Source organism: Mustela lutreola, chromosome 5 (assembly GCF_030435805.1).
Source record: "Mustela lutreola isolate mMusLut2 chromosome 5, mMusLut2.pri, whole genome shotgun sequence".
NCBI lineage: Eukaryota > Metazoa > Chordata > Mammalia > Carnivora > Mustelidae > Mustela > Mustela lutreola.
Genome location: NC_081294.1, coordinates 81,540,531 through 81,556,503, shown reverse-complemented (window position 1 = coordinate 81,556,503; position 15,973 = coordinate 81,540,531). Strand labels below are relative to the sequence as shown.

Genomic DNA, 15,973 nt, shown 5'->3' with positions numbered 1-15,973 from the left:
GTACAGGAGACAGGCTCTACCCGCTCAGTATCGGCGCTTGCACGACCTCTTCCACGCCTCCTGTCTGCAAACGATTTTTCCCTCCTCTAAATAGTTAGCAACAATTGCTGCGCCTGCGCTTTTCTGCCTCTATCGCGAACCCGGCTACCGGAAGTGTCTTCCTTCTTCTCATTGGCCCGCCACTGGACTGAGTTTGTGGATACTGCGCATGCTCCATAGCAGGTTGGCTCCTCCCCGGCTCCTCCCCGGCTCCACCCCGTGTCCGCCCTGGAGGGGCACAAATCTGCCAACACGCCTGCGCGAACGGGTGCGCCCCGGAAGCAGTTCTTTGGCCCTGTGACACGTAGCAACGGAGCCTGTTCAGGGTCTTAAGCCTTATTGAGGGGTTTTGGGGGGTTGCTGGACCTGCTGACGCCGCTACCGCCGCTTCCCGGTTTGGTGAGTGTCCCGGGCTTGTGGTGCACTGTTTGGCTTCTCTTCAGTCTAGTGCAGCGCGGCTTGGTTCGGCGGTCTTTTCGCTCAGACCCTCACTCCCTTTCAAGCCCTTGCTTTGACGCGACCCCTGTACCTCAGGCGCGGCCTTCCAGGAGTCTGCCCTTTCCCAGAAGGCCCGGGCCTTCTTTTGCAAGGAGACAGTCGCATTGTCAGCGGCAGTCTGCCGTGAGGTGAGGAATCGTCTTTGTTGTTGATATTTTAGACCTCCGTGGAACCAGTTCTCCTACGCCCCTTCCTCTAACCATGGCATATCAGCTCGGTGAAGTGGAGGTGTTTTCCCGGCTCTTGGAGATCCTGTGCAACTCCCACCTGGATCTGTCCTCCAAATGCCGTTCCCCCAATTACAGAAGAAATAATTTAGTGCCTTTTAAGGCGTTTTGCTTTGTACCGAAACGAATTCAGTAGGACCTTAGGTGTAAACACTTTTTGCCATTTTTTTCTTTTTCAGATTATTTGCAATGGCAGGGTTTGATAACTTAAATACGGATTTCTACCAGACAAGTTACAGCATCGATGACCAGTCACAGCCGTCCTATGACTATGGAGGAAGTGGAGGACCCTATAGCAAGTAACTTGTCAACTTTGACAATATGTAGCCCAGACTGAATGAAAGCCTGTATCCTTATTGTTTGGTTCTGCCTAAAACTGAATGTGTCACCATGTCCCTTGTCAGGAATGTGATTTTTCATAATCTTCCTTCCTCTCGAAAGATCTGTGACACTGGTTTGGGTTTGACAGGATTGCCCTATTTAGAGTTTGGTATCTTCTGTGGTATCTTCAGGTGTGCCCTGAGTGCAAAAGTAGATTGTTAAAGTACTGTTTCCTAGTAATAGTGCATCATTTAAGGTAGGGATATTAGCTTCAAGTATCTAGAAGATAACCTAAGCGATTTCATCTACAGAACCAGTTAAAAATTTGAAATCTTGTGATGGCTAGTTTAAGCGTTAAATCAATCCAGATTTCAGACCTTACCAATGTTAATTGAAAGGGCTTAGTGACACTGTTTAGCAGTGTTAGCTCCCTGTTATGAATCATCAGGTGATTTTTTTTTTTAATAGCAAGTGATAATCATCTTTATTACTGCTCATGTTGAAACCTATGGGTAGTACACACAAGTTGCCAGTTGCTGACAGTCCCTGCCAGGGGGGAACTCAAAACCTTTCAGCCCTGAACTGTTGAGAACAAAACAAAACAAAAAAAAAAAAAAACCAGATTTTTTAATAGTCCCTGGTAGTAGTGGCAGAAATACATTAGCTGACGCTATCCACCAGTCTCCTCTAGGACATAATATTTTTCGTTTCTTAGGACCTTAAAGATAATCTTATCAGTCATTTCCAATACCAGGATGGCTTAACCTTTTTTAGATGGTCCAGGACCCCTTCTGGAATCCTACAAAAATGAGGGACTTCTTTCTGAGATGTAAATGTGCACAAGGAGATGCCCACATAAATATCCATATTACTGCACAGTTGATGTGCCTTCTGATGTTCGTCTATGAACCCTGATTTAAAAACCTCATGAAAGTCTCCCAGGATGAGGGTATGGGAAGGTTTTGTTTTGAATCAATCTGAGAGAAACATGTAGTAGTAGAACATGTTTGAATAAATAAATCTGAATGAAAGTGCCTAAGTATTTAAAAAGCAAAGCAAAAATCAAATTCAGTCTTCAGTATGGTCTGTCTTATATAAGTTGCATTTTTTATACCTTTTGACCCCTTGAGTCTGCTTAATTTGATATATTCTAAGCCCTTTCCTCCCCTAAAACCTAACACATTGAACAGTGGGAGTGAGCATGTGAAAAATACTATAAATCAGTTTTTTCCTTCAGTTAAATTTTCTTGTATGCCATCAGGGATTTATCTTCTTTGAACAGTTAATTGGGCAGAATTGGAGAAATCTTGTTGCTAAATCTCCATTTATTTACTTAAGAATGTTTTTTGTTTGTTTTAATCTATGTATGAGAGGAAAGTGAATGGAAGATTGGCCAGAGTGCAAAGGGCTTTGAAAAACCTGTCTCTGTACGCAGTCCTGTTTTTAACCTAATGATGTAAGACCCTGCAGAACTATTAGATTTAGATCATAGCCTCATAGGTTTATTTATCTCTGCCTTTCTTTTCTCCTGTCCCTGTTTGCATCTCTTAAATGTGTGACTTGTCTTTTCATTCCAGATATCATCCTCTCATTTTAGTTTTACATAGGAGCGTTGTTTAGATACTCTTTTGCTAAATATTCTCCCAATTCCATTGCAGCCAGATCATGTGCCAATAATCATTGCTTCAGTATGATGAGGTTTTTTTGTAGTTGCTTATATACCCATTATTGCCAATTAACAAATATGAATTTATAGATGAAGCCTAGGAAAACAGGAAGCTTAATGTATTGGCAGTAATAATTGAGTTTCATTTGTAAGTATCATTTATATATTCTTATAACAACAATAGCAGCAACAAAAAGTAAAAGGCCCTTTGATCTTAATCTGTTGAGTTTTATGATTATCCTATTGGACAGGTCTCACACTCTATGCTAGATATGCCTATAAAATGCCAACTACATATTTTTAAAGTATTTAAAGCCACTATTTTTTCATCTTTGACTTAACTGATAAGAACCTATATAGAATACAATGTTGACTTAGTCTCTAAAGATTGTGTCTACCACACTATATTCTAGTTTAAACCCAGCAGGAGCAAGCCACCAATTTTCCTGACCAGATCCTTCCAGAAAATGAAAACAGTAAAATTCCATGGTGTTGTTTTTCTCACCTTGCATCTTAAAGAAGGAATGATGGTACCACTTCTGAAGCTGTCGTTTGCTTGTAGTAGTTCTGTTCCTTACATGACATGAGTCTATATGAACAGTTCTACAGGGTGGACTGCAGACCTCAGAGGATCCTTGAGACCATTCAGGGGGTCTTTTAAGATTAGAACTATTATTATAACAATATTAAGACACTATCTACCTTTTCAGGTGTGTTGACATTTGTACTGATGTTGTAAAAACAATGACTGGCAAAACTGCTAGTATCTGAATATGAGTCAGACAAGGGCATCAGATTGTTCTAGTAATTATTGTATTCTTCATCAACACACACTTTCTGGGGTGTGGAGGGAACCAGTTTATTTGAGGATGCCCTTGATCTGGGGCTGTCAGTCATTAAGTGTCTGCCTTCAACTTGGGTTGTGATCCCAGGGTCCTGGGATCAAGCCTGCATTGGGCTCCCTGTTCGGCGGGAAATCTGTTCCTCCCTCTCCCACTCCCCCTGCTTGTATTCCCTCTCTTGCTGTGCCTCTTTATGTCAAATACATAAATAATTTCTTTAAAAGGATGCCCTTGATGAAGCAGAAAAATTATGCTGCTATTAAATCCTGACCCTTTAGTACCCATACATTAAAAATATTCTCTGTGTCAAAATGGAAATGTCACAAAGGACCTCTTGTTCATACTGAAGTACAGTGATTCTCTCGAGGAAAAGCCCCTGTGCATTTTGAATCATAGGCTGTATCAGCTGCTCTCCATGAAAACCATTTTTATTGGAAAGCACATCCTGATAGACAAACTATGGTTATTTAGACTTGAGTACTGGGCGTATATTTTCTCAAAGATGAAATAATGAGCTTCTTAAGAAAGAAAACTAACAGCCTGTGTAGCCAGTGGTTAAATTCAAATTTTCAGGTAAAAATGAGGATTTGGGAAAACTGTCCATTACTATAAACTTTTCACCTTTCCAGAATTAACCATTTTTCTGATGAAATCATTGGTGACATTAACAAAGGTAATTTTCCTGTGTTTATACTTGATATATATGTTTTTCTATTAAACATGTCAATGTTTGGAAGAGCTGAATCACCCACACTAATATTTTCTAAGCAGTGAATATTAAAAAATCATACATAAGTAAAGCAAGTATCCATTCATAAGGCAAGACAGATGAGTGTATTCTAGTATAAAGTTTATTAGTATTGTTCCATTTTCTATGTTGCAACTTAAGTTTAAAAAACTACCACTTTGAGTAATCTGAAAAGGTTGTTAAATAATTTTCCAGCTGTTTGTCTGCAACACTAGATTTTCTTAAGCTATTTCAACTAAAATTAAATGCAAAAACAGATAAGAACAGTGTTTTCTTTTTTTTTTTCTTTTAAAGATTTTATTTATTTATTTGACGGGCAGAGATCACAAGTAGACAGAAAGGCAGGCAGATAGAGAGAAAGGTGGAAGCAGGCTCCCTGCTGAGCAGAGAGCTCATGTGGGGCTCGATCCCAGGACCCTGGGATCATGACCTGAGCCGAAAGCAGAGGCTTTAACCCACTGAGCCACCCAGGTGCCCAAAGAACAGTATTTTCTTTTTAAGATTTTTTTTTTTTGATAGACAAAGATGACAAGTAGGCAGAGAAGTAAGCAGAGAGGGAGGAGGTAGTAGGCTCCCTGCTGAGCAGAGAGCCCGATGCAGGGCTCGATCCCAGAACCCTGGGATCATGACCTGAGCCGAAGGCAGAGGCTTTAACCCACTGAGACACCCAGGCACCCCAAGAACAGTATTTTTTATTAAACCAGATGTTAATGAGATTGTCAAAAATACAATGCAGTGCCACTTTTCTCAGTAATTTTTATAGTACTTTTTCATAAAAATTTACGCTGATATGTAACTGGTTTATTATTACTTTGAATTAATATTTTAAACATTTTTGTTTTAATTTCTAATGTGATAAAATAATGACAGATACATCCACATAAATAAAAAAAAATCTTTGGGTTTCCCAATAATAAATTTTAAGTGTATAAGGGGATTCTAAGAGCAGAAAGTTTGAGAACCACTCATTCTTTTTGGTTTTCCTGTTGTATACACATTCATATCCGGCCTATCTGTCTCTTTTTTTGAGGGAGAGATAATAAGATACAATCTGTTTATGCAGATTGTAGAAGGCTCCTATATGGAGCCTTTCTAGCTGGTTCATAAACTCAGAGGTAGATTATGATATATTCTAACAGATCATCCAAACAGCATATTATACTAAATAAAAAAATATTGATTCTTGTCCTAGTTCATTTCAGCCATTTAGTCCTGTTGCTTGTGTGTGTGTGTGTGTCTATGTGTAAATAATTGCAAATCAACATATTTGCATATAAAAATGATAGGGGAAGCGTATATATGGAAAAAAGATACTATAGTTCTGTCCATAAGGTAGGATTTGGGGGTGATTTTTATTATAATTGGTAAGAGTTAGCCACTGGAATCAAAGTCTAGCTTTGCATTCTGGCCCACACAGGGAAATCATTTTCACCCAGATAGCAGTTTCTACATCTTTAGGATGGGAAGGATGATAAAGTAAACCTCCTAAAGTTGTAGTGAGGTAATAGGATATAATTCACATTAAACACTTGAAACAGTAATGTTCAAATAGGTTATATGTATTTTTGGAAATTTTTAGTAGTTAATATGTAACTATATATTATATATAACATTTTAGAATGAATTAATTTTAATAAGTAGTAAATATACAACATTTTTAAAGGTGCAGATTTTTTAATATGAAAATTAAGTCTTCCACTTCCCCTTGCTTCCAGGTCCTTTTACCTATATAATTATATGTGTTATACTATATTACATTATACCTAAACCTATGTAATTGTATGTATTGTACTTAATGTTTGTATATGTATATAAAATACATATATACAAATATATACATACAGATATATTCTAAAAAGTGCCATCACAGTGGTACATACAGTGAATACTGTTCTGAACATTGGGTGTTTTTCAATGCTGCCCACTGAATATTTTTTGATTATCATTCCTTATTAGTACCCATAAAAGTACCTCATTCCTTATAACAGTAGTAATCTATGCCCCTATTACAATATATTTACTAGTAACTGTATTGTTTTTTATCTTTTGCTATTAAAATAGTGTTTCATCAAAGTCTATATTACTATATAGCCAGAAAAATAAATAGCATTTTTTTAAGCTTGGATTGGATTAGTGTGATAATTAAATCTTCAGAGTCCCATTGGGCTCTCCAGAGGGCTGTGTGTAGTTGAAATTTTGCTATTACTTAGATTTGCTTTTAATCAAGATGTTCAGTTAATTTAAAAATTAGATTTAATTTTAAAATTTCAATATTCATGGCAGTCATTAGATTTTATATTTGTCAATAGGGAACTATAAAATTTTTAAGTGTGATTAAACTAAAGGATCTTTAAGGCTTCTCATTTCTTTTCAAAAATATCTTTGAAAATAATTACTTTACTTCTGTATTTGTTACTGTGTAATGAGATTAGTCCATTGATAGGTAAGCCATATTTTTTCCCACAACATGATAAAACAGATTTTGTGGGTTTTTTTTTTTTAGAGTTTGTTTATTTCTTTGACAGACAGAGATCACAAGTAGGCAGAGAGGCAGGCAGAGAGAGAGAGAGCAGAGAAGCAGGGCTTCTATCCCAGGACCTTGAGATCATGACCTGAGACGAAGGCAGAGGCTTAACCCACTGAGCCACCCAGGCGCTCTGATAAAACATGTTTTTAAAGATACTGCTTCAGCATCCTTCTTTTCCCTGTTGTTTTCATCATTAAAATAGCCTTGGTAAAGCCTCTTTTTCTACAATGCAGGATTTACTATAGTACATATCAAATGAGACAGTAGTTGTACACCTACTTTGAAAACTTAAAAGTGCTATTCAAATACAAGGTGTACAATGCAATAATGTTTTGTTATATTTAGAAAGCTTTCACAGAAAGAGGCTTGAATTTTTTCCCTATGTATTCGAAAGTGGTCATGGTTTGTGAAGAGATTTACCCACTTGCGAAAAATAACATCCTACAAAGAGTCAGGAAGAATTATTACATTCGATGGAGATCCAAACTACAATGGAAAATTACATAGCATGTAGTACAGTCTGTCATGTTGTGTTTTCATTTGTAGTCTTAGGCATCAATTGTATTTCACAGTTATCTTCATATTACATATACTTACTGAATGGGGAGAAATAGATAAAATTCTTAAGTTTTCATTTGTTGACCACCTAATGTTTAAAAGTTTCATAGTTTGTAAAATGCTTAAGCACTGTATAAGTGTTGGTGTCATTAGAAAGATTATCTAAAAAAAACACAGCTTAACATTGTAGATAATAAGATCATCTTAGTTATCATTTCAGTACCATTTATGAAAACTGGCAAAGTAGCTATTCTAGGGAATTGTATGACTATGACTCTGTAGCTCTCAGAGATACCACTGTTGACGTAATTCTGAGAAATGTAACTTTGATTTACAGACAGTATGCTAGCTATGACTACTCGCAGCAAGGCCGATTTGTCCCTCCAGACATGATGCAGCCACAACAGCCATACACTGGGCAGATTTTTCAGCCTACTCAAGCGTATACTCCAGCGACACCTCAGCCTTTCTATGGAAACAACTTTGAGGATGAGCCACCTTTATTAGAAGGTAGGATTGGTTGCAACAGTTCATAGTATTTTGTAGTGTCCATCTGGTCAGTGAAAATAGATCTTAGTTTGGAGAACTTGTCCTTTCCTTTAAAAGAATGATGGTACGGAAAAAAATAAATATGAAACCATATTGAGGTACAGAAAAAAACAGATATGAAACCACACTGAGCCATAGGGGACCAGAGTTTTTAATAGATCTCTATAAAGTGATAATTATGTTAGTATTTGAGCATTGACTTTGACTTCACATTAATGATTAAATTCTGTCAGTGGAAGAAATGAAAGGAAATAACATGGTAGTGATTATTTTACATGGAAGAAGCTGGCAAAACCAGTAATATCACTGAAAAGAATATCATTTTTCAAACTATTCTAAAACCCATAAAGCAGTAGTTCTGTACATTTTGAGGGGGGTTGGATACCCTTTCAAAGTCTAATGAGAGTTATGAATACTCTTCTCAGAAGAAATGCACAGTTGTGCATAGAAACGTAGTTTCATATACAATTTCGTAGCATCTCCAGGTATGTAGAGAACCCCTTACTGTTAATGCTGTCCATATATTCTTTGTTATGCAGTCATAGCTGAGAATGTCTTGTTTTTTTTTCATATCCATACACTTTTCTAGTACCAAACCAGAAATAGGATATTTGTGGAGTAAACCCCATAGTGAGTGAAGACTGGTATTGAAGAATTATCAAAATGTCTCATATTGCTAGATTCTCTTTTGATAATGAGTGCTTCATTTTTTCTCCTGTTGCCTCATGGATTCAGGTAAACTAAAGGTGTGTCACAAATCCTAATGGACTGTCTTACTTTCTTTTCCTTTAGAATTAGGTATCAATTTTGACCACATCTGGCAAAAAACACTAACAGTGTTACATCCATTAAAAGTAGCAGACGGTAGCATCATGAATGAGACTGATTTGGCAGGACCGATGGTTTTTTGCCTTGCCTTTGGAGCCACATTGTTACTGGTAAGATTTCAGTTTGAACTCTATGTGTGAGATTAGAAAACAGTCTCTCAGTGTCCCACCAGGAGCCATTTTTGAGACTCTGTTTATATATCAGATCTTGAATGTATTTTGAGTGGTATTAGGTTGTTGGAATATTATGTACCCATTCATCAATTCTCCACTGATAATAAATGTCATATAATTAGAAATAATTTTTTGTTTGAAGAAAAGGTCTAATTATTAGGGGAAAGAAACAATAACATGTGGCTTTAGTCCATCATCAAAATTCCTTATTTTTAGAAATTGACATTTTTTAGCCTGTTGCTCTTTTACTTCTGTATTTTAATGATAGCTTTTGTTATTTTTTAAAATCTGTGGACTTTGTGCAGTGTTCTGTTATTATAGTGGTTTTGGTTACTTTCCTATATATTAACTTCTAATGAATCGGAACATTAAAGGACAAGATGTTTTAACTGCCTATCTCCTACTTCTGAATGTTAAAGTATATTGGAAATGAATAGTTGTAAAGATAATTTGCTAATATATGTTGTATTTTATCTTACGTCTCTGAATTAGAAAAGATAAATGATGTAATGGATAGAAGATGGGATTTTTTTTTTTTTATTAAAGATTTTATTTATTTATTTGACAGAGAGAGAACACAAGTAGGCAAGAGGCAGGCAGAGAGAGAGGGGAAGCAGGCTCCCCCCCGAGCAGAGAGCCTGATGCAGGGCTCAGTCCCAGGACCTTGAGATCATAACTGGAGCTGAAGGCAGAGGCTTAACCCACTGAGCCACCCAGGTGCCCCAGAAGATGGGATTTTTAGTCAGGAAATCTGGGCATTAGTTCAGTGCTCCTGCTCTGTCCTGGAGCAAGCTGTTTTCGTCTTTTTGCTTCCTCTTATAATTTTGTGATTCCCACCTCACAAGATTGTTTACAGATTAATCAAGACAGGTTAAATGGGAACACTGAAAAATTTTAAAGTGCTGTATGAGGTTTTATTATTACTACTTTAGTGAATTCGTTGGTGAACTCAGCTGAACCTTTTGAAACTTCTACACTCTTACATATTTATAAATATGAGTCTAACAAAAATGGCAAGAATTTTTTCATGTAACATAGTTTTTAGAGGCATTCTCATAATTGAGTTTTGTATGTCCAGAATCTAACAAACCAGGGAGTTCTTGAAATCTTCTCTGTGGACTGATTTTCATCACAGTATGACCTGAATACAATGTTTGTTCATATATCTTGACTGAGAGTGCTATGACAGCAATTTACCTAACTTATATTGTCTTAAGTCTTTTCAGTCATATCTTTAACAAGAGCATAATTAAGTTTTCTTTTGATTTTTTTTTTGTTGTTGTTGTTGTTTGCTTGATTGTCAAAAGACTTTATAAATCCACCAACAATTTGGAAAAATAATGAAAGAAAAATGTATCTTCCATTATGTTTCTCTTGCATGTTAATCAGTTTTCTCCTCCCCTCCCCATAGAACCACTGTGTCCTGCTAATCCTGCCTTCCTTTCACTTAGCTCCTTTAACAGCCATATAAATGAATGGTGAAATTGTTTCTGCTGTTACAAAGATTGCGACTACATCCTCCAATGAGAACAAATTCCTTTGGGGCAATTTTGTTCGTCTTAGGTGCTTTCAAGTGATGTTAGATATTGTCCAAACATTCTGCAGGGGTTTCCATCTTGTCTCTGTAGTTTATTTGCTTAAAATGAGCTAAATTTCTTTTTAGAAATCTACTAATTAAAGGTGATTGTACCATGATTTTGTATCTTTATTTGCTGAATTGCTTGAATACTAACTGGAAAAAGAAAAACCAAATATCTGTGTATTGGGAAATAGATACTTAAAATTTCTTGAGAAAGATATAAAAGCCAATCTGTGTTTTACTATTCTGCATAAAGAATCGTTGCCTCTACAGATTTTGATGCTCACAATTGAGTATTTTCTTACGTATACCATTTTAGGTGAAATAAGACCAAAAAGAATTTCCTTTCTTCCTTTTAACGTATAATCTCTTCTTTACCCACAGGCTGGCAAAATCCAATTTGGCTATGTATATGGGATCAGTGCAATTGGATGTCTAGGAATGTTTTGTTTACTAAACTTAATGAGTATGACAGGTGTTTCATTTGGGTGTGTGGCAAGTGTCCTTGGATATTGTCTTCTTCCTATGATCCTACTTTCCAGCTTTGCGGTGATATTTTCTTTGCAGTAAGTACTGAATTTTTATTTTGGGGATTGATTGACCAGTTATCTGTAGTAGGATTAATCTCACATAACTGAGATATAGGGCCTGTTGTGAATGAGGACTGTACTACATGCTTTTCAGTGGTGAGCAGTGGAACTGAGAATAAATTTTAAAATCTTTTTATACGATCTCTGCTTTTATTTGTAATAAAGAATTTGACTTTTGTGTTTATTTACCAGTGTCAGTAAACAAACTGAACAGTGGTGATTGTTAGCTAAAATATTACATGAAAAGATCAAGTTGTTAAAATGTTACTTACCATCTTTGATATTTTTTAGACTATATCTCATTTCTTAAAGATGTTGGGCATATGCTAAGTGAGTGAATAATAAACACATACTCTGTGTTTGGCAGCTTTTAACTGGAAATTAAACATTCTTTTTATGGGAAGAGGCTGTTGTTACTAGCCTGCCATGTTCTCAGATGTGCTTCTAAGCGGTTTAAGTATTAATTGTTAAAAAATGTTTTAGGTAAGGTTAAAAAGAAAGCTGTAAATTCCTGCTGATTAAATTCTTTGTTCATGGCCAGTATGCAGATTCTCTCTCAATTGTTCCGACTCCTCCTTGTGGCTACTGCCAGGCACAACCAACCATGTGCTGTTTTTGCGCTTAAAAGTTAAAGGAGAGGTTGAGGGGAAGAACAGGTATCAGCTGTTTGATGCTAGAGATCTGACAAGATGATGGCTTCACAGTATTCTTGCTTTGTGTAAAAATGCTTTAGATTTTCAGTGTAGAAACTGTTTCACTCTTTTCATTTGTGGAGATTGGCACATATATATTTGAATTTTACAAAAGAGATTTTCTACCAAAGCAGTATTTTCTAATCAGGGCAATTTTGCTCTTAGGGTACATTAGGCAGTGTCTGGAGATAATTTTGGCTTCCGTAACTGTGGGGCGTACAGAGTACTACTGGTACCACATGGCCGAAGGTAGAACAGCCTAACGGTGAACAGCCCTTCCCAACAGAAGTGCATCCATCCAGGTGTCAGTAATGCCAAAGTTGAGAGAAATCTAGCTCTTATGCTAACAGGAGCAAAATGTAATTATAAATGAGCTTTTTCTCACTTCATTGGATGTGGATGTGAATGATTGAGCATTATTAAATTCACTGTGAGGTACATTATTTTAACATTTGAAAAAAATCTCAATCATTTCTGCAAATTTGTGCAATGTGGATTTAAAATGCCTTTTTTTTTTTTTTTTAAAGAATTGGTTATTGTTGTATTCTTACATAACTAATCTCATCTACTGCCTTTTTCCCTCCTCCCCCTGTTTCTCCTTGTCGGTTACAGAGGAATGGTAGGAATCATTCTCACTGCTGGAATTATTGGATGGTGTAGTTTTTCTGCATCCAAAATTTTTATTTCTGCATTAGCCATGGAAGGACAGCAACTTCTAGTAGCATATCCTTGTGCTTTGTTATATGGAGTCTTTGCCCTGATTTCTGTTTTTTGAACTGAATTTATCTGGCATGTGGACATCATTGGGCCAAAAAGGACTTGAACTCTTAAATTGGACCAGCGAACTGCTACAGTGCAACTCTCATGCAGACCTAACATTTGACTGTTGGAGCAATGGAAGTAAATATGTATCTTTTGTTCATTTTTATAGAACTTTTGAATACTATGTTGGATTTATCTGCAGTATGACTAGCTTTAAGTATTTGTGCTTATACAGATAAGATTAAGAAGTGCTATTTCCTGTTCCTGCAACCTTTGAAAAACAAATTTTTTCCTTGCAAATTATATTAAGATGTTTTTAATAGATTTTTATCAACTGTGGGAAACTAACCACATAATAATCTTTCTTAGAAACAACCCAGTCATAGTTAAGAAGACACGAGATGTATTGCAGAAATATTTTTCCAAGGGATTAGGAAAGAAAAATTGCCTATATTCTCAAGTTAGTTGCACTTGGAGCAAAAAAGTGATCCCAAAGTAGAATTTTTATAAGTTTGCACTTCCAAAATTTGACATTCCTTTAGATTATCTCATGGAGTTTTTGCTAAAATTCAAAGAGACAAGAAGTTCATAGTCTACTTTATTGTAGACAGGAAATGTGAACACCTGTTAAGGTAAGCATTAACTAAATCGTAGTGACCCAGGCTGGCTACATTTATGTTCATTGTTGGATCTTCATATTTCCTAGAAAATCACTAACCTTTTTTGAAAAAAATATTTAAAATGTCACAATTTCAGTACTGCAGTTACCAATGTAAAATGCATTTGATGCTTAGTAATTAAAAATTTCCCAATTTTAACTGCTGTTGAGTTGATTTTTACTGTTTTTGTTATCTCATTTTCTTTAACTAGTTTTAACTTGTATTCCTGGTTTAGCCTGAGTTTTAAGAACAGAAATTTTTAGTATAAAATTAGAGAAAAAAAAAAGAGATTAAGTGAAAGGCAATTTGAGTTACAATATTATTTCCTTGTATTAAATTTGTTTGGCTAATGTCATGCTCTCTTGTCAGAGAATCTGTGGGAAAATGCTGTATCTTATATTTTGATCATTGGGTTTTTCTGAAAAAACTGCCTCTGATTTTGGACAAGCTCAGTTACACTTACGAGAAAGGTGCCCTGTGGGGAGGCAAATGTTGCCCTCTTTTTTTGGGGGGGGAGACTTAGACTAATTAAAAAAACAAACTGATGTTTATTGTTGGTTTTAAAAGGTAGTGTTCAATCAAAAGAGGAGGTTACGTTAATAAAACATATTTCTTATAAGATCATGATTTTTAATCTCTGGAATCATATAAATTCATTTTTCTTTATTAATACTTAATCTAGGAATAATCTCAGTAATAATTTGTTTCTGGCTGGGTTTTCAAACTTACCAAAGTGTTTTAGAATATTTCTTACTGTAATCCATGGATAGTATCTTTTTTGCCTCTTTCAGTTCAGTTTTTATAAATACTGCTCTTGTTAAGGCAGATATAATGAGTGCCTTCTGTTAATATCCAATTTTTCCTAATGAACAGGGTAGATGATGCTTTGGGAATTAAATTTTCTCACTGTTGAATAATCTCAGACCATTAATCTTCAGTCAGATTCCCCAAATTGTTTTCTTATTTTTTGCTTCTTCTACCCCCAAGATGATAATTTCTAATTTAAATCAATGTTGAGAGATTTTTGTTGTTATTTGTCTTAGTTAACTCTAAAGTGATTGGGTACAAAACCATCTTATATAAACAATTACTCTATCAAAAACAGCTGTATAGTAGAGTTGCATTTAATGCAAGAGGTTAGTTTTAGAGTTGCTTGATATCTGAAGAGTCATGTATAGTCAAAGTCTCCCTTCTTAAAGTTTTCTTATGGGCACCTGAGTGGCTCAGTGGGTTAAGCCTCTGCCTTCAGTTCAGGTCGAGATCTCAGGGTCTTGGGATTGAGCTCCACATCAGGCTCTCTGCTCAGCAGGGAGCCTGCTCCCCTTCCCCTCACCCCACCCTCCCCTCCTCTGCCTGCTGCTCTGCCTACTTGTGATCTCTCTGTCAAATAAATAAATAAAATCTTTTAAAAAAAATACAGTGTATATAGCCATATTTATGCATACTTTAAAAGCTGAAAAACTTATTTCAAAAAGTTATATATGCTGACTTTTTTCTCTGGCATTGTAGTAGAGTTTTGTTTCCTCAATGAAGTTCCAGGAAGAGCATCTAGCTAGGGTCCATTTTGTACCCAAAACATACATGTAACATTAAATATGAGAGATAAGTCAGTATAGCTACAAGCTCACTTATTGTGATTGTCTCTGAGTAACAAACTCACTATGAATGGATTTTCAGGATCTCTCAATCAAGCTACAGTGTTATTTATTTATGTATGCCTTTATGCCAAGGACAGATAGTTGCTTTATGTATGGCATAAATGTGTATTTTATGATTTAAAAAAAAAAATGTATTAGAGACAGAGTGAGTGAGAGAGAGATTGAGAAAGCACCAGTGGGGGACTGGCAGAGTAGTAGACTATCTGCTGAGCAGGGAGCCCAACATGGAACTCGATCCCAGGACTCTGGGATCATGACCTGAGCCGAAGGCAAACACTTAACTGACTGAGGCACCCAGGTGCCCCTGTTTTATGATTTTTAATACCATGTCATATTAGCATGTTTACCAGTGGGTGCTTTCAAGAGCTATGTAACTAGGCTTGTAGGAATGGGCTTCTTTCTCCAGATACTGTTATAAAAATAGTGCAAAATTCTGTAAATCTTAAAACGCTAACTGTTGGCACATACTAGGCATCCAATCAAAGAGGATTTTTTAAAAAATGTAGCTAATGACCTATTTTGGGGTAGAATTTAAGTACTGTGCATTTGACACTTTCCAAGTTTATGTGTAACCTTAATGGGCATTGCTCAACTCAAATATACTCCAAATCTAAGTAGGATGATTATCTCTGAAACTCAAATTATACAATTATTTTTGTAGTATTCATTACCTATAAAAAAGGAGCCTTTCTGAAATTAGACATTTTTTCCTTGTAAATGGAAGAATTTAGAACTTTGGGCAAAGGGTGAACTATAGAAATTGAAATCTTATCCAGTAGAGTACTCTGACTTAGTAAGTGTGGAAAGTTGTAGGAAGTCAGGACCACATTTGGAGATCTGCTTGTTGTCACGTAGAGCAGAGTTAATGTAATGACTCAGACAATTTGCTTAACTTGCTCTGTAGGAGAAATTTTATTTATTTATACATATGTGTGTGTATATGTATAATATGTGTATATGTATAATACATATATACATATACACACGCATGTATGTACATATATGACAAGGTGTTTTGGCTTTCATAGAGTATTTCCAAGTTTTGCAAGAAATATAG

The 15,973-nt window shown here is 35.9% G+C and overlaps 1 protein-coding gene across 2 annotated transcripts; it reads left to right on the top strand.

The window, feature by feature from the left end:
- Positions 1–280: 280 nt before the first annotated feature.
- YIPF5 (Yip1 domain family member 5) lies at positions 281–13,877 on the top strand. Of its 2 annotated transcripts, XM_059174935.1 has the most exons (7): positions 304–438; positions 574–665; positions 944–1,063; positions 7,764–7,936; positions 8,768–8,913; positions 10,940–11,121; positions 12,450–13,877. In XM_059174935.1, exons 3-7 carry the CDS (start codon positions 954–956, stop codon positions 12,610–12,612), a joined length of 774 nt encoding a protein of 257 aa, XP_059030918.1. In that variant the 5' UTR covers positions 304–438; positions 574–665; positions 944–953; the 3' UTR covers positions 12,613–13,877. The 2 variants fall into 2 exon arrangements, with proteins under 2 accessions (XP_059030917.1, XP_059030918.1); XM_059174934.1 differs by lacking the exon at positions 574–665 and having other exon boundaries at positions 281–438.
- Positions 13,878–15,973: the final 2,096 nt, after the last annotated feature.

Coding starts and splice junctions, on each gene's coding strand:
- YIPF5 (XM_059174934.1), top strand. CDS start 954: ATGGCAGGGTTTGATAACTTAAATACGGATTTCTACCAGACAAGTTAC. Junction 1,064..7,763: donor AGTGGAGGACCCTATAGCAA/GTAACTTGTCAA, acceptor TTTGATTTACAG/ACAGTATGCTAGCTATGACT. Junction 8,914..10,939: donor TTGGAGCCACATTGTTACTG/GTAAGATTTCAG, acceptor CTTTACCCACAG/GCTGGCAAAATCCAATTTGG.